The sequence below is a fragment of the Hylobates moloch genome, unplaced genomic scaffold, assembly GCF_009828535.3.
Source record: "Hylobates moloch isolate HMO894 unplaced genomic scaffold, HMol_V3 SCAFFOLD_4, whole genome shotgun sequence".
NCBI classification, from domain to species: Eukaryota; Metazoa; Chordata; class Mammalia; order Primates; family Hylobatidae; genus Hylobates; species Hylobates moloch.
In genome coordinates, this window is record NW_026652279.1 from 75,771,737 (window position 1) to 75,797,347 (window position 25,611).

The 25,611-nt window shown below is 35.6% G+C and overlaps 1 protein-coding gene across 1 annotated transcript in view; it reads left to right on the forward strand.

The window, feature by feature from the left end:
- The window catches only part of GBE1 (1,4-alpha-glucan branching enzyme 1), a 284,910-nt gene that overhangs the window by 169,325 nt on the left and 89,974 nt on the right, over positions 1-25,611 (forward strand). Inside the window, exons 10-12 of the mRNA XM_032150400.2 lie at positions 437-535; positions 8,377-8,487; positions 11,562-11,733. Coding sequence (XP_032006291.1) covers positions 437-535; positions 8,377-8,487; positions 11,562-11,733 — 382 coding nt within the window. The remainder of the gene's footprint in view (positions 1-436; positions 536-8,376; positions 8,488-11,561; positions 11,734-25,611) is intronic.

The following is a 25,611-nucleotide window of genomic DNA, read 5'->3' on the forward strand; positions in this document are numbered from 1 at the left end:
TTCCATTTCATCAAAAGCTAGTGTTCACAAAAATACACTCCCTATCAGGGCTACATACAGAAAGAACAACTATAACAGATTTATGCCACATGTATTGTTGTGCTTGGTGAAAGCAACAAAACTAATAAATGTTTTACAGTAGTTCAAAAATAAGAAATGTTTTAGCAATAATAGTTTTACTATTTTGTGTTCTCTAGGCGATACTGAAGAAAAGAAATAAATAGCTTCATGAGATCAAAGTTTGCCTGGAGTGAAAACATTAAGCAAAAGTCTTTCTGGGAAATAAGATATGCTATCACAATTTTATCGACTTTTATGTTACCAAAGCAGCCCCGAAATATATGCCCCTATTATTGTTTTCATTTATGACCTGGGCTTTACGGTCAGAATATTTACTTAAAGTTTCATCATTATGAACCGACGTTCTTTGTTTTAGGATGTATCAGGAATGCCAGCTCTGTGCTCTCCAATTTCCCAGGGAGGGGGTGGTTTCGACTATCGACTAGCCATGGCAATTCCAGATAAGTGGATTCAGGTAAGAGTCCATGTAACTATTTTTTGTTTCTGTGAATACGGTGTTGCTTCATTTATCTTTATTTCTTAGTTGTGATCATTAGTTACAGATATTATAATTGAAGTATTAAATTCTTTCATTAGTCTGTTGATTCTTATGCTTTTTAATAAGGTGCTTCTCAAAATATTAAAAGTTCTGATTTAAAGTATTCATACGTATTCAGGCAAAGGGAAAATATGATTAATATAATGTTAGCTGTATAAATGGAATTTTGCATTATCAATGCAATTATATGAAACTTCAGTGCTCTATATTTAATACACATTAGACTTCATTAAAGCATTCATTTATGCCTACAGATCATGCATTAATGTAAAAGTTACTCCTTAATTCCCAGTACTTGCTTAATAGTATGGTTTTTCCTCAAAAAATTTGGATTGGATTCATCCATTCCTTTATTCAACATTAAAAAGTACTTACCATTTGTCAGACACTAGGAATGAATAACTATACATGGTACTTTGCACATCATTTATCAATAAAATTTTATTAAATTTAATGAAATTTCAAGTAGTTTGGTTTTTCTTTTTTCATTTAATGTTTGCCTAAAGGACTAAAGTCATTATGTAGACTTAGGTTTGATATAGAACATTTCTTAGCAGCCATGTCGACATTCATGGGCTGAATATATATGTATAAGGAGTCAGATATGTATACAAATAATCATAGCTTTCTGATGAGCCCTTTATTTCAGACATTAACTGGTGCCATGAGACCACAGTTGTAGAAGGGCTTAATTTTGGGTAGAAAAACTGTAGAACCTACTCTTAAGGAAGTGGTTACTATAATCATTTCTTAGCTGTCTTTCCTGTCCCCCCGGGCAATTTGTGCAATGCATAGCTGTGACATTAATCTTCGACCAACATAACTTATGCTCCTACATTTATAATGATTCCTTAAACATTATCAGGTCAAAAAGCAAGTATTTAAAGATTTTTACTTAGAAAACATACAAACAAACAAAGGAATATTCTCCTTTAATACATGGGAAGGTTGCCTTGTATTTGTTACTTTAAAAAAAATGCTGTGGTTTCCAATTTTCTCACCTTGGTATAAGGTTCTTTATCAGCCCTATCTCTTGCTATTTCTAGTTTTTTCATGTAGACTTTTTTTTCCTCACAAGTGACAAATCTTTACTTTTTAACCTCCTGCTAAAAGCCTTAATCATTCTTTGTTCACATTCAATAATCTTTTAAGGTGTACGTCAACCTAGAATTATTTTTCAGTCAGTAATAGCACAAAGTGAGGTATTTTCTCTCTGAGTATTCATGGCAGCTTAAAAAATTGAAATTTAACCTAATAAACATTTTATTACGTTGTATGATGATGGTAATGCATTAGGCAATGTATCATACTTATTATACATGATAACTATAATAATCATAGTTATCAAATAGAAAAATATTTTATCCTAAATTTAGGATATGACCATCCTGTTCTAGATCGTTTCCTAGTTGTATTATTTCAAAATCATTAGTTTCGAATATCATTCTTAGTATAATCAATTGCTGAACAAATATTTGACTATCTAAATTATGCCAAATTTGCTGTATTTCCTTTCATTTTATTTGATCATTTTTGAAGTGTTTGTGTTAAGGTGATGTATGTGTCTAATGAACTCATTCATTGATCTGTTAATTCCACCAAATATTTATCGAGCACCTAGTATTTTTAATAAACATAGTTTTTCTAATTAAACATTTTTGAGATATTAGGATAATTGTAGATTCACATGCAGTTGTAAGAGATAATACAGTGAGATCTGGTATGCACATTCATCAGTTTTCCCCAGTGGCAACTTCTTGCAAAGGTATAGAACAATATTTTAACCAAGATACTCACATTGATATACTCAAGGTGCAAAACACATTCATTGCCACAAGATTCCCTCATGTTGCCTTTAGAGTAACACCTACTTATTTTCATCTTGCCTGCTTCTAATAACGCCTTAACCCCTGGCAACCACTAATGAGATCTCCATTCCTATAATTTCGTCATTTCAAAAATATTATATAAATGGAATCGTGCAGTTTGTGACCTTTCTGGATTGGCATTTTCAGTTAGCAAAATTTTCTCGAGATTTATCCAAGAAAACCTCCAATGTTGTTACATCCAGCATTCTTGTTGCATGTATCAACAGTGCATTCAACAGCACTGAATAGGATTCCAAGGCAGGGGTATACCACAGTTTAAGCATTCACCCATTGAAAAACATCCAGGTTGCTTCCAGGTTATGGCTATTATGAATAAAGTTACTGTATACATGTGTGTACTCATTTTTTATCAACATAAGTTTTCATACCTATGAGATAAATGCTCAAACACTACAATTACTGAACCATATAGTAATTCCCTGTTTAATTTTTTAAGAAACTGCTAAACTGTTTTCCAAAGTAACTGTAACATTTTACATTCTGACTAGTGATGTTTGAGAGACCTGCCTCTATACATCCTCACCAGCATTTGGTGTTGTCATTATGTTTTATTTTAGCTATTATAATCAGTGTGTAGTGATATCTTATTGTGGTTTTATTATTTTTCAAATGGTTTATGATGCTGGATACCAAGCATGTGCTTATTTGCCTCCTGCATATCCTCTTTGGTGAGGTATCTGTGCATGTCTTTTAAACATTTCCTGATGGCATTGTTTATTTACTGTGGAATTTTGAGGGTTCTTTATATATTTTAGATTCAACTTCTTTGCCAGATATATGGTTGACAATTTTTTTTCTCCTAGTCTGAAGCTTGTTCTTTCATCCTCTTCACATTGGCTTTACCAGAGCAATTTTTAAAAAATTTTGATGAAGGCTAGTTTATCATTTTTTCCCTTTTATAGGTCTCTCTTTTGGTATCAAGTTTAAGAACTTTTTGACTCTCTTATGGTTTTTACTAAATGTTTTATAGTTTTTATTTTTTATTTATTTATTTTATTTTATTATTATTACACTTTAAGTGTTAGGGTACATGTGCACCACGTGTGGATTTGTTACATATGTATACATGTGCCATGTTGGTGTGCTGCACCCATTAACTCGTCATTTAGCATTAGGTATATCTCCTAATGCTATCCCTCCCTCCTCCCCCCACCCCACAACAGTCCCCGGTGTGTGATGTTCCCCTTCCTGTGTTCATGTGTTCTCATTGTTCAATTCCCACCTACGAGTGAGAACATGCGGTGTTTGGTTTTTTGTCCTTGAGATAGTTTGCTGAGAATGATGCTTCGTCCATGTCCCTACAAAGGACATGAACTCATCATTTTTTATGGCTGCATAGTATTCCATGGTGTATATGTGCCACATTTTCTTAATCCAGTCTATCATTGTTGGACATTTGGGTTGGTTCCAAGTCTTTGCTATTGTGAATAGTGCTGCAGTATACATACGTGTGCATGTGTCTTTATAGCAGCATGATTTATAATCCTTTGGGTATATACCCAGTAATGGGATGGATGGGTCAAATGGTATTTCTAGTTCTAGATCCCTGAGGAATCACCACACCGACTTCCACAACGGTTGAACTAGTTTACAGTCCCACCAACAGTGTAAAAGTGTTCCTATTTCTCCAAATCCTCTCCAGCACCTGTTGTTTCCTGACTTTTTAATGATTGCCATTCTAACTGATGTGAGATGGTATCTCATTGTGGTTTTGATTTGCATTTCTCTGATGGCCAGTGATGATGAGCATTTTTTCATGTTTCTGTTGGCTGCATAAATGTCTTCTTTTGAGAAGTGTCTATTCATATCCTTCGCCCACTTTAACAACTTGCTTTATGAATCTGGGTGCTGCTGTGTTGGGTGCATATATATTTAGGATAGTTAGCTCTTCTTGTTGAATTGATCCCTTTACCATTATGTAATGGCCTTCTTTGTCTCTTTTGATCTTTGTTGGTTTAAAGTCTGTTTTATCAGAGACTAGGATTACAACCCCTGCCTTTTTTTCTTTTCCATTTGCTTGGTAGATCTTCCTCCATCCCTTTGTCTTGAGCCTATGTGTGTCTCTGCGCGTGAGATGGGTTTCCTGAATACAGCACACTGATGGGTCTTGACTCTTTATCCAGTTTGCCAGTCTGTGCCTTTTAATTGGAGCATTTAGCCCATTTACATTTAAGGTTAGTATTGTTGTGTGTGAATTTGATCCTGTCATTATGATGTTAGCTGGTTATTTTGCTCGTTAGTTGATGCAGTTTCTTCCTAACCTTGATGGTCTTTACAATTTGGCATGTTTTTGCAGTGGCTGGTACCGGTTGTTCCTTTCCATGTTTAGTGCTTCCTTCAGGAGCTCTTTTAGGGCAGGCATGCTGGTGACAAAATCACTCAGCATTTGCTTGTCTGTAAAGTATTTTATTTCTCTTTAACTTATGAAGCTTAGTTTGGCTGGATATGAAATTCTGGGTTGGAAATTCTTTTCTTTAAGAATGTTGAATATCGGCCCCCACTCTCTTCTGGCTTGTAGAGTTTCTGCTGAGAGATCCACTGTTAGTCTGATGGGCTTCCCTTTGTGGTAACTCTACCTTTCTCTCTGGCTTCCCTTAACATTTTTTCCTCCATTTCAACTTTGGTGAATCTGACAATTACGTGTCTTGGAGTTGCTCTTCTCGAGGAGTATCTTTGTGGCATTCTCTGTATTTCCTGAATTTGAATGTTGGCCTGCCTTGCTAGATTGAGGAAGTTCTCCTGGATAATATCCTGCAAAGTGTTTTCCAACTTGGTTCCATTCTCCCCGTCACTTTCAGGTACACCAATCAGACGTAGGTTTGTTCTTTTCACATAGTCCCATATTTCTTGGCAGCTTTGTTCGTTTCTTTTTATTCTTTTTTCTCTAAACTTCTCTTCACACTTCATTTCATTCATTTCATCTTCCATCGCTGATACCCTTTTCTTCCAGTCGATCGCATCGGCTTCTGAGGCTTGTGCATTCGTCATGTAGTTCTCGTGCCGTGGTTTTCAGCTCCATCAGGTCCTTTAAGGACTTCTCTGCATTGGTTATTCTAGTTATCCATTCGTCTAATTTTTTTTCAAAGTTTTTAACTTCTTTTCCATTGGTTCAAACTTCCTCCTTTAGCTTGGAGTAGTTTGATCGTCTGAAGCCTTCTTCTCTCAACTCGTCAAAGTCATTCTCCATCCAGCTTTGTTCCGTTGCTGGTGAGGAGCTGCGTTCCTTTGGAGGAGGAGAGCCGCTCTGATTTTTAGAGTTTCCGGTTTTTCTGCTCTGTTTTTTTCCTGTCTTTGTGGTTTTATCTACCTTTGGTCTTTGATGATAGTGACGTACAGATGGGTTTTTGGTGTGGATGTCCTCTCTGTTAGTTTTCCTTCTAACAGTCAGGACCCTCAGCTGCAGGTCTGTTGAAGTTTGCTGGAGGTCCACTCCAGACCTGTTTGCCTGGGTATCAGCAGCAGTGGCTGCAGAACAGCGGATATTGGTGAACCACAAATGCTGCTGCCTGATCGTTCCTCTGGAAGGTTTTTCTCAGAGGAGTACCTGGCCGTGTGAGGTGTCAGTCCGCCCCTACTGGGGGGTGCCTCCCAGTTAGGCTACTCGGGGGTCAGGGGCCCACTTTAAGAGGCAGTCTGCCCGTTCACAGATCTCAAGCTGCATGCTGGGGGAACCATTACTCTCTTCAAAGCTGTCAGACAGGGACATTTAAGTCTGCAGAGGTTATTGCTGTCCTTTGTTTGTCTGTGCCCTGCCTTCAGAGGTGGAGTCTACAGAGGCAGGCAGGCCTCCTTGAGCTGTGGTGGGCTCCACCCAGTTCGAGCTTCCCTGCCACTTTGTTTACCTACTCAAGCCTTGGCAATGGCGGGCGCCCCTCCCCCAGGCTCGCTGCCGCCTTGCTGTTTGATCTCAGACTGCCGTGCTAGCAATGAGTGAGGCTCCGTGAGTGTAGGACCCTCTGAGCCAAGTGCGGGATATAATCTCCTGGTGTTTGTTAACAAATTGCCATTTGTTAAGCCCGTTGGAAAAGTGCAGTATTGGGGTGGGAGTGACCGGATTTTCCAGGTGCTGTCTGTCACCCCTTTCTTTGACTAGGAAAGGGAATTCCCTGACCTCTTGCGCGTCCTGGGTGAGGCGATGCCTCGCCCTGCTTCAGCTCACGCACAGTGCACTGCACCCACTGTCCTGCACCCACTGTCCGGCACTCCCCAGTGAGATGAACCTGCTACCCCAGTTGGAAATGTAGAAATCACCCGTCTTCTGCGTCGCTCAGGCTGGGAGCTGTAGACTGGAGCTGTTCCTATTTGGCCATCTTTTTTAAATTTTTTTATATTTAAGTCCATGATCCATTTTGGGTTAAGTTCTGTGCAATATATAAGACTTAGCTCAAGGTTCTTTATCGTTCTCTTTTTACCCATGGGTATCCAATTCTTTAAGTATCATTTGTTGAAACATCCGCCCACCTTCCATTGAATTTCTCTTGCCGTTTTATCAAAAATTAGTCTGGCCCATTTGTGTAGGTCTATACATTAGTTTCCTATTGTTCCCATATCCAATTTACCACAAACTTAGTGGCTTAAACAGCACAAATTCACAACAGTTCTATGTGTTACAAAAATGAAGTGGGTTTTACTGGGCTAAAATCAAAGCGTAAACGGGGTGCATTTCTTCTGGAGACTGTAAGGGAGAAGCCATTTCCTTACCTTTTCTCACTTCCAAAAGCTGCCTGTATTCCTTGGCTCATTGCTCCTTCCTCTGTCTTAAAAGCAACAGTATAGCATCTTCAAATCTCTCTCTTATTTTGACACTCATGCCTGCTTTTTAGAAAGATTCTCGTGGATTAGGCTGTGAACATCTATGGATGGTTGCTCTTCTGCCTTCCACGTTCTGCCTTCTGGCGCCCAAAGATTCACACTGCAATGATCAGAACTGCTTATGTTCTCATAATTGTATGCAAGTGTGTTGAATTAAAGAGGGAGAGTAAATTTAGGACATAATCCTGAGGAACATCAGTCTTTATAGGACAAACAGAGGAAGAGAATTTACAGTATGTCAGGAGTGGCGGGAAGAAACAAAACAATATAAAGCAAGAGTTTCACAGTAGTAGACTAATAAAGGGAAAAGTTCAGGGGCAGGAGATAGGATCAGCAGTGTCAATATGTATAGCAAGTATCTACTTAAGAGAGAGCAGTTACTAACTTAAGCTCAGACCACAAGCTTAACCTCAGCAAGTTCAGCTGCATAAAAGTATAGTGTTGGAGGGACACAGCCAGACTGAAGACTGAATAGAAATTGAAATGCAGACACACAAAATGTGTGGTCTGTTAAGAGGGTAATTATTTGATGATAATTAGCTGTAAATTTTGAAACAGTTGTTTTATCACTTCGTAAAAAGGAAGTGAAACACTCTTTTTACTAATTTTTTTCATATAAACAAAAAAAATAACAAGTGTATCTGTACCATGTACAAGTTATAGAAAGACATGCCATGCAATAACACATTACCGTGGGCATTAATCAAGTGGTAGCAGTTATTACTGAAAAAAAGTTGCAAAGATCCTAAAATATAATGATTAAACTGTCTGTACAAAAGCAGACACCACACACACACACACACACACACACACACACACACACACACACTCTCTCTCTCTCTCTCTCTCTCTCTCTACACCACTGTCATTTGGACATTCTGTATAAAAGCTTTAATTTCAGCAAAAGTTTAGACAGTGATAACTTCGCTAGATGGGTGGGCTAATATGTGCATATCAAATAGTTTGCACTGATATAATGCATACCTTCAGATTGTGATTTAAAAATAAGAAAAGTAATGCCTTACTCAGAAGCTTATTTTTCTGTCTTGTGTCTAGCTACTTAAAGAGTTTAAAGATGAAGACTGGAACATGGGCAATATAGTATACACGCTCACAAACAGGCGCTACCTTGAAAAGTGCATTGCTTATGCAGAGAGCCATGATCAGGTAAATGAATATGTGCATAAATTCATTTATTTCTCTCTCTCTCTCTCTCTTCTTCCTTCCCTCTCCTTAATAACATATTTAAATATAAACATATCAAAATATAAACCTCTGTAGTTACTATAATGTATGTATGTGTGTGTGTGTATTAATATATATCTTTACAGGAAAACTATGTATATTGGAAAAAATGTTAAATTTGTAGATAGAGAAACTCCAGTTTCAAAATGCAGTAGTATGTTTGTCCTGCCAAACTATAATTAATAGATTATACATTGCAGTTGCAAGTATTATATGTTTTCCCTTGTCATAACGAAGAATATTGGTGCTGGACCAGGGTTATTTTAGTTTCCATCTTAGGCTGCCTTCTAGAGGTATTCTTTTATGCTTTTCACAAGCATTCTTCATTTTTTCCCCTCAGTCACTGAAATCTCCTGCTAACTGACCTCCCTGACCCGTGTTCCTTCCAGCCTTAGTCTGTCTTCTCGAATGCAGCCTAAGGTATTTTCTAAAGAGGAAAGCTCATCTTGTCAACCCAGATATATTGGTCGAAGCCTGTAATTCAAAGCCACTCCTATTTTGGCTCAAGCTGAAGTTTCCAGCATTATTCTGTGCCCAACTCTCCAAGCCTCCTGTTCTTCAATACTTTGAAATCCCTACCCATTCCGGATAGGTCAGCTTTTTCCAGTCTTGTACTTTTCCCCACGCATCTGCATCTGGGAAGTTCCTACTCAGACCTGATTGCCTGGCTCTGACATCACATTCTATATGAAGCCTTCCTTGGGTCATGCAGGGAAAAATTAGTTGTCCTGTCCTCCAAGTTTCCATTATGTTTTAGGAACAGAATTTTTTTTCATTGTCTTTCTATTTCCAGCCTTTAGCACTGTGACTGATCTTAGTCATCACTTAATAAATATTTTTAAAATGGAGTAAAAAGGCCACTTATTTAAGGTCATATTAATCCTCATACACGTCAACGTAAAATTTACTTTTTGTAGATTAAAATGTAGACAATAAAATGTTTGAAGTTACTTAAAGTATCTTTATTAAAAAATTGAAACTAAATAAGTTTCTCTATAATTTTTGCAGAAATTGGCCATTTAACGCAAACATTATTTTTTCAGGTGTCTCCTCTAATTGTTAAGAAAATGTAAGTAAAGCAGGGGTTGGCTAACCAAGGCCCATGGGCCAAATCCTACCTGCTGCCTGTTTTTGTAAATAAGGTTACTTGGAACACAGCCAAGCTCATTTGTTTACGTATTCTCCTTTGTGCCAAAATGATGCATTTGAGTAGTTGAGACAGAGAAAGTGGCCCACGCTTAGAGAAACTTGATGACCTCTAAAGTAAACCCATGTTAAATTTTGCATCTTCCAAATTGGGGCTGTGCTTTCTTATCAAATTAAATTTATATTATCCTTGTCCATAGAGCAGATAAGATAAATACTTATCTAAAAAAGAAGAACCCAATCTAGAAAAGAATAATATTAGTTTAATAGGTGAGTGGTGGGGGTGGGGAGGGGGAAACTCTCACCAAATATATAACATTTTGAAAATTAAAATATATGCATAAATTACAGCTTTCCATTGCAAACTCCTTGAAGTTGCAGCACATAGTGAATTCCCAGCATATGTTTATTTTGTATGATGAAAGAGTAAACAAATAAGTGGCATGAACAAATGGAAGATGAAAAAGATTTCTTACATAACTTTCTACCTAATCTGTAAAGAAACAGATTTACCAAGAATTATTTCATACTTTAAAAATTCGGGGAATTCTGTCTTACATATTCAGGAATTCTCAGGATAGCAGAAGTAATGCAAGTTGCCTCGTTCTTTCTAAAAGCAAATGTACTTTTGATTTTTAAGCCTGATAAAAAATATAAATGTAAATGAATACATAAAAATGAATAAATAAACATATATAATTTATAGTAAAAATGTGGATGTTATTTTAAACTTTTTAGATAAATCCTTAACAATTAAATTTGTAAACTTAATTTCACCAGTATCTCAACAGGATTTTATAAGAGGGCAACTTGATATGAAAATAAGCTTTTATCTATGAACCTGATCAAAAGTTATTAAAATAATTTTATAATAGAATCAGAGATTATAGAAATAAATAATTATAGCTAAAAACATAATTAAATAATTCAAAACAAGTAGAGAAGGTGGATTGTTTAAGAAGTAGTGATATAAATCCTATAACAATTTTTAAAGAAAAATCATTTTAATTAGAGTAGGTTAAAGATAGAAAAGATTGTAAACAAAATTTTTTTCTAGAAAATGAAAAGAATTGTAATAGGGTACTGAGATTATGGGTTAATTTCTATTATACATTTTACTCTATGTTATTGTTTTGTCCATGATGAACACTGCATTAGATGTTTTGAACTGTAAATAATTCAGATTTTTAGGAGGTCTCTCTGCTGTTACTCAGGGCATTTCTGAGTTACCTGCCTCAGTTAATAATGATTATATTTTCAGGTAAAACAAACTAAATTTAGATTAAATGGCAAATATAATGAGAAAGCAAATTTACACTTAAATAAAAGTTCTCAACTTATTTTCTCTGCTGAGGGCAGGAAGGAACTATTGTGATATATTTATACACATATAATATTATATTACTCATATATGAGCAAAATAATATATATATTATATATATCAATGATTTTTCAGAAACTTCTTTCAAAGCAAATAAAATCATTATATACAATCTATTTTAAAAATCTATTTAATATTCTCAACATTATAATAAATGTTTAAGAAAATGTGAGGTGTCAGCTCACATATAACAGATATTCAGGTACCTTATCATGAATCTTTCACCAACCTCTTCTAAAAATAAAAATCAGTCCAGTCCTGAAAACAAATGTGTTGATGTCTAACATATTTTACCAGCTTACCTTGAGCCTAGAAAATCACCAGTGGAAAATACCTGAAATTAATATTAATCTACACACCTCTTCTACGATGTTTCCTAACATTTGTAACCATGTGTTGTTCTATTGTAAATCACAAGTACTTAGCACTTTTTTTTTTTCATTTATCTCCATTACTTTTATTTCTGTAGGCATTGGTTGGGGATAAGTCGCTGGCATTTTGGTTGATGGATGCCGAAATGTATACAAACATGAGTGTCCTGGCTCCTTTTACTCCAGTTATTGATCGTGGAATACAGCTTCATAAAATGATTCGACTCATTACGCATGGGCTTGGTGGAGAAGGCTATCTCAATTTCATGGGTAAGTGTGAGTTAAACACATATCCAATTTGTGTTTAAAATGTTAACTTATAATGACATGGATCATGTAGAATATTTTGATTTGGCTTTTCAGATTTAGAATATAAAATTACAACTGTTTATTTCATATACTGTCATGTAAATTGCAAAAATAAAATTAAATCACTATAAGGTTATTGTTATATTAATGTATGATACAAAAGTATAGTCTAAAAGCTGATATTTAATTGAATATTGCTGTCAAGTGGGCTTACCTGTTTTTAACATCCAGAATTATGATTCTGAATTTAATCATTCTGAGTTAATTTTATTGTTATAGTATTTGCACATTAAATCTAGGAAAGATATAATTATCATATTATAACATAGCAAGCTAGTATTATTGGTCTTCTTTGAGATAATTTTATACCAGTATATTTGTGTTATAAATGTGTAAACTTAGGTTCAGAGATATTGTGATGGACAAAAAGAAATTTATTTTTTTAAATAGAAAAATATGAATACTGGAAGGTCATTTTTGTCTGAAAGCTCTTGAAATAAAATATAAAAATTGTTCTATTTGGTAAACAGCAGACATTGAAACATTCGAATTTTAGGAAATTTTTGCAGCTTTTAGACTAGAGAAAGACACAAAGACTGGGGAATATATACAAAAGGCTGATTTATTTTTCTACAATAAAAGACTCAGGGTGGGTGGTGCCTCACACCTTTAATCCGATTCCTTTGGGAGGCTGAGGGAGGAGGATGGCTTGAGGTGAAGAGTTAGTGACCAACCTGGACAATATGGAAAAGCCCCATCTCTACCAAAAGAGAAAAAAAAAAATGCTGGGTGTGGTGGTACGTGCCTGTACGCTAGCTAATCAGGAGGCTGAGGCAGAGGGATTGTTTGAGCCCAGGAGTTTGAGGTTGTAGTAAACTATAATCATGCCACTGCACTCCAGCTGGGGTGACAAAGCAAGACCCTATCTCTGATTTTAAAAAAGCCCTGGATCTTTGAATTATTCACTTCTACTTGGAAATTTTTGTAAGAAATCTCAGATTGAACTTTTAAAAGCCTTTATTGTTTACTAACTGGAGGTTAGGAAGCCAACCCCAAGAAAGCATACACAGATTTCACCTATACTACCTGTACCTTTGGGTGTATCCTCTATTCTCAGGGTCACTGAAATTTGTTGACATCCCTAGCCTTCCAAGATATGACCTTCCTGACTTGAGAGACTGCATGGCGTCAGCCAGGTATCAGGTCAAGTTCCCTGGATTGACTTTGCAATGATTGGTTCCATAAATAAAGTCAGCCTTAGTTCCTTAAAAGCAATGGTTCCACCTGACTCAAGATGCATCATTCTCCAATATGGGCATCTCCCTAAGGCCTTAGTTATACAACTAATTTGTTTAACTATATCCTGATGAATAAGTAGACTGTATGAACCTATGCAAATAACCATGTCACCATGTAAAGTAAGGAAACTGAGGACCTAGTGAGATATTTTAAATGCTTTATTTCATTTACAAAAGTACAAAATTACTATAATCTACAGAAGGAAATCCTTATGTATCTGTAGACTAAAACAATTTTTCAAAGAACCAAAATAAAATGGACACCTAATTCATGCACGCAGTCTTATGTCATTAATCCTTGTAGCCTGCGACATAGGAAAATATAGAAATCCTGACTGAGTCTTTTGCTGTAGTCTGGAAGCTATGTAAGTGACGTCAACTCAGAAGCCCCTACCAGAGTCTAGAATTTATCAGGAAGTACCTAATAGATTCCTTTTCCTGATGCTGTCCTTTGTTGAAGGTATCAGATCTGGCCTGTGGTGCACAGCAGAGCCTCCAAGCAAGCATCACAGTAAAACCGAGCTAATAGCACATGATAGAGACTTAATGGTCATGGCTAATGTAAAATTGATAACTTGTCAATGAAGAAAGGCCTAATGATATTTTATGATGTGACCGATTTTCTTGATTTTTGGGTAGTGTCTTACCTGGGATAAAGCATGTTCTGGAGAGCTAGGACACTGATGAATCTACAGAAACTTTATAAAATTTCAGAAATATTTGTATTAATATCACTTTAACTATCTATTCAACTGAGGGCAGGCTGAGCATCTATTCAGTTTTAGACACTCTTCTCATGGAACTTTCAATAGTAACAAAATAGACAATTATAGCTATTTCTACCATCTATCTTTCTATGTTTGTAAATTGACCAATTTATTACATCAAATATGATTTTGAGATTATACTTTGGTATAATCTTTTAATCTTTTGTCCTTGAAGCAAATGCCTTCTAATATTTTAAACTACAGTATAGCAACTTAAATTTTTTTTCTTTGTATCTTACCTAAATACAGTGTTTGTCTACTAACTTTGAAATCAATAATCTTCTAATGGATGAATAATTTCTAATTACTGGTGTTGTTTTATGAAATTTAGTATATCCTCATGAGCTGTCACGATTTTAAATATTATTTTTCCCTTTCTGATCATGGTCACTGTCCTGCTTAAAAGGCCTTCTGTGGCTGGGCGCTGTGGCTCACGCCTTTAATCCCAGCACTTTGGGAGGCCGAGGCGGGTGGATCACGAGGTCAGGAGATCGAGACCATCCTGGCTAACACGGTGAAACCCCTTCTCTACTAAAAATACAAAAAAATTAGCTGGGCATGGTGGCGAGTGTCTGTAGTCCCAGCTACTTGGGAGGCTGAGGCAGGAGAATGGCGTGAACCTGGGAGGCGGAGCTTGCAGTGAGCGGAGATTGTGCCACTGCACTGTAGCCTGGGTGACAGAGCAAGACTCCATCTCAAAAAAAAAATAAAATAAAAAAGGCATTCTGTGACCCTTATGCTCTCCAGCTGACCTCTGAGCCTCAGAAAGCTCTCTCATGGGTCTCCGGGTCTCCACCTTGATCACCCTGCTGCAGCTATGGTAGCTGCCTTTCCATTCATCGAATGAAGGAACCAACCTTCTTCCACTCTGCACTCTACCCCTGCCTGGAATCATCCCACTCAAACACTCCCTGCCTGACCAAATCCTTTATTTTCAAGTGTCTTTTCCTGAGGGAGTCTTCCCTAAAGCCTCAAACTAGGTTAATTTTCCCTAAAATACATGTTTATACAGTTTCTCCTTACCTTTCATGGTATTTAAGAAAATTATACTTGGAAAACTATTAAATACATGACTTTTAAAGTGAATTTAATACCTAGTGAAAACAGTTGTTATTTGTGTTTTGTTTACAATTTTATATATCTGGGAATTAGCACCGTATCTAGCACATCACAAGGCTCTTAAAATTTTCTTAAAAATATAATGCAAACACACACACACACGATATATATGATCCACTGTTGATTGAAACGTTATCCTCCATCACATGACTCTGCATATGTATGTGTGTGTGTGTGTGTGTGTGTGTGTGTGTGTGTGTATATATACATATATAGTATATATATGTGTGTGTGTGTGCATGTGTATGTGTGTGTGTATGGAGTATTGCCTTGTAATAGTGTTTTAGCATTAGTTCATTAGCTGCAATAACCAGTTTTAGTTATAAGCAAGGTGATATTTTCTCATGGCATATAGAAATTAATATTTAAAAAGCAATTTAAGAAATTTTTTCAAAACTAAGAAGCAACTTGATTGTTTACTTATCTTTTAGGCATTTCTAAACTTGTTAATTTTCTGGAATTTTATTTTTTATTTTCCTCCTGGAGAGAAACAGTGAGTCAAAAGAAATAAAACAACTATACATTTGTATAGCACATATTTTTATAAAAACATGTTTATGTAAATTTATTTGTCAGGCATTCAGATATATGTTCTGTTTATCAAAAATCATGAAGGTTAATGTAGATTTTTTTCAGAATACCAGTTTGGCTGATTTGTTTTTGTCTTATGTATTCTAATTTTGAATTTCAAAAAAATTATTTCACTCGTTATAGCTGTGAAATATTTACTATGCATTTTTGATTTGCTGGGTTATTGTGAATGGTTTTATGAATAGATTTGTATTTTTTATTTTATCATATACTCATGAAATAATTGAATATAGAAGGGAGATCAGCAATGACTAAATGATTTTTGTAAGTAACATCGACATAGCATTCTATACTTTTTTTTTTTTTTTTTTGAGACAGAGTCTTGCTCTGTTGCCCAGACTGGAATGCAGTGATGCAATCTCTGCTCACTGCAAGCTCTGCCTCCCGGGTTCACGCCATTCTCCTGCCTCAGCCTCCTGAGTAGTTGGGACTACAGGCGCCCGCCACCACGCCTGGCTAATTTTTTGTATTTTTTAGTAAAGACGGGGTTTCACTGTGTTAGCCAGGATGATCTCGATCTCCTGACCTCGTGATTCGCCTGCCTCAGTCTCCCAAAGTGCTGGGATTACAGGCGTGAGCCACTGCGCCTGGCATCATTCTATACTTTCTAAAACACTTCATATCTATTATCTAAGTGAACATTCCATTTCCTTTTTATTTTTTATACCAGATATTTGTTGAAAAGAAACCTGAGGCCAAAAGTTAAAAGAGTAATAAGGTATGCTACGTAGACATTCTAAGTCCGTTTTGCTAAAACTTCAACTCAGAGACATATAGGGACATGCCTCAATTTGCACAACCAGAAAATTTTGGCAGCTGGTCAGTTGCCTTTTTCTTCTGATTTCCAATTTGAGAAAATTGTAATGAAAATTACTCTTAGATCAGTATCTAGATTAGTTAGCCACAAATATATGGTTTATGAATACTTTTTAGAGAAAAGGTACAGCATAGTGGTTAAGAATACTATTGGATTGGAATCTATGCCTTTCCCTTTTTAGTTGTGTGATCTAGGTAAGATGCATCAACTATGTCTTTATCGGCTCAGTGATAAAGTGGGTGCCTACTTCATAAGATTGTTTTGAGGGTGAAATGACTTAATACTTTTATACTTATATAAAACACAGAGTATTTGCAGGCATATAGCTTATAGTTAACTATTATTTAAATTGACTGTTACTATTTTTTAATATTATCAGTTATTCCATTAACTATATGGTACCTGAATGCTGATGTCCTAATTCCATTTAATTGTGTTTTTTAGAATGTTGTCTGATAGTACGTTGTTTAAAATAAGATTATTTATTTCATTTCTACTTTAAAATATCAGTTAATGTAGTGATTTGTTAAAAATCAATGTTCTTTTCCTAATTTATGTTATGTAATAAATTAAGCCATTTCTACATTAAGTCTCACCAATTTACCTTCTGAGTTTTTTAGTCATAATGATGTCTACTGAATGATGCTGTTGAAACAGCCTTAGCTTTCATATATGAGGAAGTCTGAGGGTTGCCTCAATTTGTTTTTATTTTTGGGATAAGCCAATATCATATTGATCAGTTAACATTTATTATGAGTTGACTGTTTCCTTTGTGTGTATATAATTGTGTGTATATATGCATCAGATAGAGCATCAGATGAAATTTACTGTTTTTATGGTACCTGTGTACAGAATTTCTACACACACACAAACACACACACACACACACAGAGAGAGAGAGAGAGAAGGCAAATTGGCTTAGGGCAAATTCAATCTGAAAAGTTACTGTATTTGAGGTGTATATTAATTTAAACTATAAATTTAATATATTCATAATGCATTCTAAAATGTTATACAATTTCTTTATGCTTAAGACATTTATATGTATCTATGATATACCAGGTATTACTAAGTGGTATGTATTCAGAGATGAAAAACAGTTCTTGCCCTCAAGGCCTTAAAACCCAAAAGGGAATACAGGCAAGTAATAGACAAATACCTTTATAGTAATGCATGTACTAGGTTCAGTGATACGGGTAAGCAGAAAATGCTGTGTAAATATGTAGGAAACTTGTTTTGGAGATTGTTGGTAAAAATATGATATGCTTTAGCCAAACCAACTTGGAATAGGAAGCCACAAGAAAGTTATGTATGAGATCAGTAAAAGTCTAAGTAAGAGTAGGCTTGAAGCAGTTGACTGATAATTTGAGATTACAGCCAGCTAAGATTATTGAACTTCAAATAAATGAAAAAAACTGGGGCCTAAAGAAAACAATTTACATGCCATTCTGATTGGCAAGTTTAATGAAAAGATGAGTTTCAATCACTTTAAATCCCTTTAAAATATTGTTAACTCTTCAGTTAGAACTAATATCAATGGTTATGTGGCATTATGGTTTTTTTTTTAAACAATCATTGGTTAAGTATGTTTCATGTTCAAAAATAAATATAAAATAAAAGACATCAACTTTATGCATAGGATGACCTCAGTGAATGTATTTTACTCAGCTTTCTGGTGCTTATTTGGTTATCATGGAAATGCTATCCTTTCCTAATTCAGTCAGCTGAGGCAGAGGGATTAGAGGCATATGGCCTTATCACATGACCTCAGGAATGTTGCTATGAACATGCTAGTTTAGGCAGGCAAATTAACTACTGTGTCCAGTGATCACATTAGGGAAAAAAACACCAACCCTGATACTGCAATATTAATTCCATATAATATGAAAATAAGGGTATTAAAGGATTTTCTTATTAAATGCTACATAGAATTATAAAAAACAAGAGAAGAAACCAAATATTTAATTCATTTTAAATATATAAACATGTACAGACATTTTAAAATATCTTGATAAATTAAAATATAAGAATTAAGAACATATCTTGCTGATTTAAATATTGACAGGCAAGGTAGAATGTAATTTTAAGAATCTGCTAACTAAATGCAATTTAAAAATTAATCATAAATTTGAAAATGAAATAATGTCTAATGGCTTTTTAAATGTGAACTTAAAAAATAACCTGCTTAAAAATCTTGCCATCATTGAGACACAAATGGTATTTTGTGAAACATTTTCTGGCTTCTCAGAAAGATCTTTGTAACTTTATACTACATTGGGCAATAGTAAGGAGAAAGTTATACTGGACAGCTAAATCCACATATTTTATTCATTCTTTTATTAGTCTATTTTCATACTGCTATAAAGAACTGCCTGAGACTGGGTAATTTATAAAGGAAAGAGGTTTAATTGAGTTACAGTTAAGCATAGCTGGGGAGGCCTCAGGAAACTTATAATCAAGGCAGAAGGTGAAGGGGAAGCAAGGCATCTTCACAAGGCTGCAGGAAGGAGAAGTGCCAAGCAAAGGTGGAAGAGCCCCTTATAAAACCATCAGATCTTGTGAGAACTCACTATCACAAGAACAGCATGGGGGAAACTGCCCCCATGATTCTGTTACCTCCACCTGGTCTCTCCCTTGACGTGGGGATTATGGGAATTACAATTCAAGATGAGATTTGGGTGGGGACACAAAGCCTAACCATGTCAATTCTCAAGTAATCAAGTCTCTTATCTGATAACTTTAAGAATTTTTTTAAAAATAACGTTTAGATTTCTTTATGGGTACTGGAATCTTTTTTATCAATAGCTTACTGCAAGTTTTGTTTAAAAAAATGTTGTTTTGTTTTCCACTCTGGTTTGACTTCTTCTTTAGTTTCATAACGTATAGGTAAAGATTCAAATGTAGGGTGACCTGAATCACTTTTAGTACTGTCATGTTAATATTCCACTTGTTCAGAATACCTTTGAACTAAAGTAAAAATTATTCTTTGAACAGAAGCTTTACTTTCATCAGTTGTCATTTTCTTCTTCCTCCTGGGGATTGTAGTGTTATAGACGAGCACTTTTTAAATGAGTATAGCTTCACTCTATTTGAAATTTAATGCTTTTTATATAACTCTCCGGGTATACCTTGAAACATAAATGATTCACATTTCTCATTTAAAAAAATACTGAACTAGCAGACTTAAATCAACAAAACCAGCAACACTTCACTTCTGTGATGTAGCTCAGTGCTCCAGATAACTGAAAACCTGTGTTGTCATCATAAAACATATTCCCCATGACATCAGATGTTAACACATAACTGAAATATCAGAATAAATCTGGAATCAACTGAACCCATTGGTTTATTTGTTTGCTCATTCATTCCTTAATTCATTCAAATCAAACTCATTATTTCCATGTCTAATCTCTTCCCTCTTCAACGGAGAAAAGTAGTAAAAGGAGGAAATAAGTAAAAAGGTATATGAGGAGCTGTGTGTGCAGATAACGCTATGGGAAATGATGTAGGAAGTCAGACTCCTGGAGTTCTGTCTCTTTTCCTGTCCTTCCACCTTGAATTTACCTCCTTTTTCCCTCCATTTTTTTTGTTTGTTTCAGAGTAATACGTTGCTTTTCCTGTTAAAGAAGACTTTAGATCCTGAGTGTATACTGTATTGACTTTAAAAGCCTAGTTCCTACCATTAAAAGCAATCATGTTATCATTTTTTTTTATACAGGACACTTGGTAGAAAATAAAAATGGAGTTATTTTTCTACTTTCCAGCATGTATGGGAACACATTTACAGATATGTTTATGGTTTTTTAGGCTCTTTAGAAACCTATACCTTCTTTTCTTCTAACTGAATAAAGAGAATTAAGAATGAGTGGTGTTCCAATTCAGACTTTTAAAGACATACTATATACACATGATCAATGAACTTATAATGCAACGCCCACTCCTTTATGAAGGCCTAAGGCATCCTTTATGATCCAACTACTGCCTACCTTTCCACCCAGATATCTCTGCCTCCTAGTTCTTGAGTACTAAGTTACAATTACACCAGTCTCCAATTTCATTTCCTGATACACAGGAAGTAAAAAGTAGGCAGGAGTTAAATCATAAAGATCATGCACTTTTTGAAAACACATGTGGTAACTTTATGCAAGTTTGCTTTGTGTGAAATCCATCAACCTTCATCTTCTCCCTCTTAAGATGTGGGAATATCTTTCATGCTTGGAGATTCATAACATCTTGCTCACTCTTATGGGAAACATCTGTAATTTTAGTACAACAATCATATCCTGAGAGCCAGTAGATCAGTGATGAGTTCTGAATCTGTGTTGGCAATCAGGGTACTTTGAACAAATGGTACAAATTCTTAATCCCATAGATTTATGTAAATTATGTCAACTGCATGCTTTTAAGAATTTTTTTTCTGATTTAACATTCTGTTTCTTAGGTTAATTAGAAGTTATCACTGTAAAAGAAACACCTAGTGACTCATATATTTTAGTCTGAAAATTAATATTGTCTTTGGCTTTATAAAAATAAGTAAGCAGGCCAGGCGTGGTGGCTCACACCTGTAATCCCAGCACTTTGGGAGGCTGAGGCAGGTGGATTACCCGAGGTCAGGAGTTTGAGACCAGCTTGGCAAGTTAAATCCCATCTCTTCTAAAAACACACAAAATTAGCCAGGTGTAGTGGCAGGCACCTGTAATCCGAGCTACTCGGGAGGCTGAGGCAGAGAATCTCTTGAACCCGGGAGGTGGAGGTTGCAGTGAGCCAAGACCACACCATTACCCTCTGGCCTGGGCAACAAGAGCAAAAGTCTTGAAATTAAAAAAATAAAATAAAATAAAATAAGTAAGCAAAGAAAAGTGGCAATTATTTTCTTTATTAGAATTCAATGTTTGAAACAGTTTTTCAGTTAAGTGTTTACTAATGTGTTGTATTTGTGTAATAGATACTCTATCTGCTCTCTCATAGCTGTGGTCATGACTGCTAGTTTTCTCCATTAACACTTTTCCTCCAAATTTTAACTGGGTACATGGATGGCCAGAATAACAAGCACATTCCCCAGGTTCTTTGGAAGCCTGCTGAGGTCATGTGACCAGCAGTTACGGCCAGTAGGATGTTAATGGTAGTGCTGTATGTGCAACTCACAGGTCATGCTCTTAAATGGCAAGGGCCTGAACATCTCTGTCCCCTTGCCACATCTTCTCCTACTCACTGGTGGAATACCATATCATGTAAATGGCAGAACAACAAGGTCAAAAAATATCAGTTGGCCTTTACATATTGCTATGTATTACTGCTATGAGAGAAATATTTTTAAATGGCATATTTCACAGTTTACATGTCCTATAACATTTTTTATCTTAGCATTGAAACCAAAGTAAAATTTAATTCCTAATGTCCTACATTTAAATTAGTTTTTTTAATTCCCCTATTGTTTACCCTTATTAGTACTAATGTTAGTAATAACTATACTCAAAACATTAAAAAATTAGTTTTCAAATGTAATTTGGACATTTGGGAAAAATTAAATTTTTATCATATAAATATAAATGTTCCATAAAACAGTTGTGTCACTAGTGAATTGAAGTAACATGTTAAGTATAGCTCTTTTCTAATATTGGTCACATGCAATTACTTCAGTATTTTTTTAGATCTTTAAAATGTCAATTCATATTTTGGGGGGTGGTAGCTGGAATGTTTATGGCATTTTAATAGTCAATAGTTTCTCCTAGATAGCTCACAATCTGTGTATACATGTTATCTCTCCATTTATATGTATATATATACACACACATACATACTCATATATGTCTTCACGTATACTCACATGCATATATACACACACACACACACACACACACACACACACGTTCGTGTCTAACACAGATACAGACACACAATATTTTTTAAGTCTTTTTCCTCCCTTAAGTCAATCTTTTAAGAACAGTCCTTAAAGCATTTGGGAACTTTTGGAATGCTTGCTTTCATTCACTCATTCATTAACTCAGATAGTTACTAAGTACACATTCCGTACTAGGAATTGTTTCAGTTACTCTACTAAATGCTTGACATGCAAAGTGATCAGGATAAATACAGCCTCTTTCCTCAGGAAGCTTAATTTCTGTTAAGGGCAACAGAGAGAAATGGTGAGAAAAAAACTGCAAATGATAAGTGACACAAAGAAAACAAAAACATTGTTAAAATTGAGAATGCAATTTTCAGAGGCTGAGGCCAGTGGATCACTTGATGTCAGAAGTTGGTGACCAGCCTGGCCAGCATGATAAAACCCCATCTCTACTAAAAATACAAAAATTAGCCGTGCATATTGGCACGCACCTGTAGTCTCAGCTACTTGGGAGGCTGAGGCAATAGAATCACTTGAACCTGGGAGGCAGAGGTTGCAGTGAGACCAGATCGTGCCACTGCACTCCAGCCTGGGTGCCAGAGCGAGACTCCATCTCAAAAAAAAAAAAATTGAGAATCCAAAGATGGCTGTAAGCTAGATCTTTAAATATTTGAAATACACTTTGTAAAGATCACAGAAAAACACTCTCTAAAGAGAGGTTGCAGAATGTTCAAAAGCCCAGAGGTGGGAAAATGCTTAGGGAATTCAAGGAAATGAAAGGAGACGAGTGTCATTGTAACTTTATACTCAAGAAATAGGAAAGGCAGACAGGAGTTAGATCATAAAGGTCATTATAAGTCTAGGTAAAGAAGTGGATGTTGCATTATAACTTCAAATGCATTTTAAAGAGAGTCATATGAAGGTGCAATCTGTTTGGCAAAGATAACCTTTGTTGCTTTTTAAGGATTGACCAGGACAAGAGTGAATGCAGGGATACCACTCAGGAGGTTGTTGAAGTAGTCAAAAGAGTGACGATGATAGCAGTGGAGATAGAAAGAGGCAAAAAGAGTCAAGTTATAATTTTGGAGGTAGACTTAATCAAGAAACCTTAGTAATAGTCTTTGGCCATAAGACAAAGAGAGGAATCAAATAATGACTTCAGGTTTTTGGCTTAAGCAGCCCTTACCTGTTGGTACCACTGTGTATGAGATAAATAAGGCTAGAGTCAGGTTAGAAGTGAAGGTGAGGAGTTTAGTATTAGGTATATTATCTTCGTGTTTCTTTGAAATACTCAAATGAAGTGGCAAACAGTTTGAACTCAGAGAACTGGTTAAATAAAATTGGTATTTCTCAACATATGAATTTTGCTAGAGCCATGATACTAATGAGGTCAGCTCCTGGGATTGAGAACCATGAACCAGGAAGAAAAGAAAGTCCAGGATCCCAGAGGAACACTGATATCTCAACAAAGAGAAGGCATAAAAGCAGACTGAGAAGGAACGATAGGGAAAAAAGAAGACATATCCTGAGATTTCAACACCTTGAAAACCAAAATATAGTATCTGAAAAAAGAGAAGATGGCCATGTTGAATGATGTTAAGCAGCTGAATGAAATGAGGACAAATAAGTTGCCAGTGGTGACTAGACAAGAATGATTCTGAGGGAATGATGAGCGTGAGAGCCAGAATGGAGTGAGTTTAAAAGTGAAAGTCAAGTAATGCTTTTGCAAACAGCTCTTTTGAGGTGTTTGTCTCATAAAGGCAGCAGATAAATAAGATAGCAGTTCGAGTGGGATGGGGATCAAGAGAGGTTTGTTTTCTTATGAAATATAAGAACATGTTTGTGTTCAGAAAAGGCCTATTCAAAGGGGATGATTCCGTGGTGAGAGCAAGATCAATATAGAAGGGAAAGGGGCTGCCTAAAGGAGAACTGTAGTTCCAAAGCACAAGTGGAAAGGTAAATGTTTATACACAAGTCCTCCTTCTCCCCAGAAAAAAGACAGAAATGAATACAGGTGCAGGTTGGTTGTAAGTGGGGTTTTGTGAAGATGAAAAAGTTCATGTTTGATAACTTTTATATTCTCAGTGAGGTTATCATTTGAGAGCAAAAGGAGGAAGAAATAAGAGATGTTTGAAAAAAGAATAGAAGTTATGAGATAGACATCTCCAGGAGTGAAAATACTAGAGAACTATAGTAGGCTGTCCAGGTAATATTACATGTTTGTTAGATATTTGTAATCAGGAGTACAAACTGATCCAGCCTCTTGGTTGTGTGCCTTTTTCCCTAGAGGGCTAGTGTTGATCAAGGATTGTAGTTTTGTCAGGCACCTGTCAAAAGGAAGGATTTTGAAAGTACTAGCAAATAACTAACGTATTAAAGAACCGATAGACAACTGGTTCTCAAAATGGTCTGTACATTGGAATTACCTGGGGAGTTTCAAAACCACTGATGTCTATGACAAATACCTAGAAATTGTGATTTAATTGGTCTTGGCTAGGGCTCGGGCATTGAAAAGGAGTCTTAAAATGATTCCCAAGTGATTCTTCAGGCTAGGAAGTGAGGACAGAATTTTAAGAGGTCATAAAAGATATAGGAAAGTTCTCTTGTTTTAGAACAGAAATTGTAGTGAGCATAGCAAGAGGATTTTGGAGGAATAGAAGAAAAGTTCAGACTGTGGTATGTGGTGAGTTCAACTATCAGTGCCTGGCCAGGAGCCTGAACTTGGATTTCCCGTAACAAACGAAGCAAACCCGAATGGGGCTGCTGCTGGGTATTATTGAGAAGCTTTCTAAAATATATTTTCATCAGTAAATAAAGTTTAAATCAGAAGCCTTTCTGCCTTTCTTATACTGTTTGTATATAAATAGATTTGTATACATATATACAAATGTATGTAAATAGATTTATATACAAACAAAAATCATGGCAATAGAGAACAAAATATTTTTTGTTTATAATGTAGGTCATCTGATACGTGTACATATGTTTTTCCTGCTTTCTTGTTTAGCACTCTTATTATCATGATGTTATTCTAGTTTCTGTAATGAGCGATACCTGTGGAGAAAGAGGCATAATTATCAACTAGCAATTTTCTCTCTCAGCAGTATTATGAAATTTCCATTACTAAATTTAAAGGATTTTCTCAATATAATTATATTGTATTTTGACATTTGAAAATTCTGTAGGACATTCTTTAATGAATATGTTACATTCTCCCCAAAGCCACAGGGGAAGTCAGATGGATTTTGTCCTAAGTGTCAGTCTGCATTTGTTGATCACTACATTAGATTTCAGTATAAAATGTGTGATCTTACTTCAAATCTTCCATCTGTGGTTGTTTAGTGTCAAACTTGTAAATTCTTCTATTTTTCTGATAGATAGGAATACAATAAAGATTTAAAT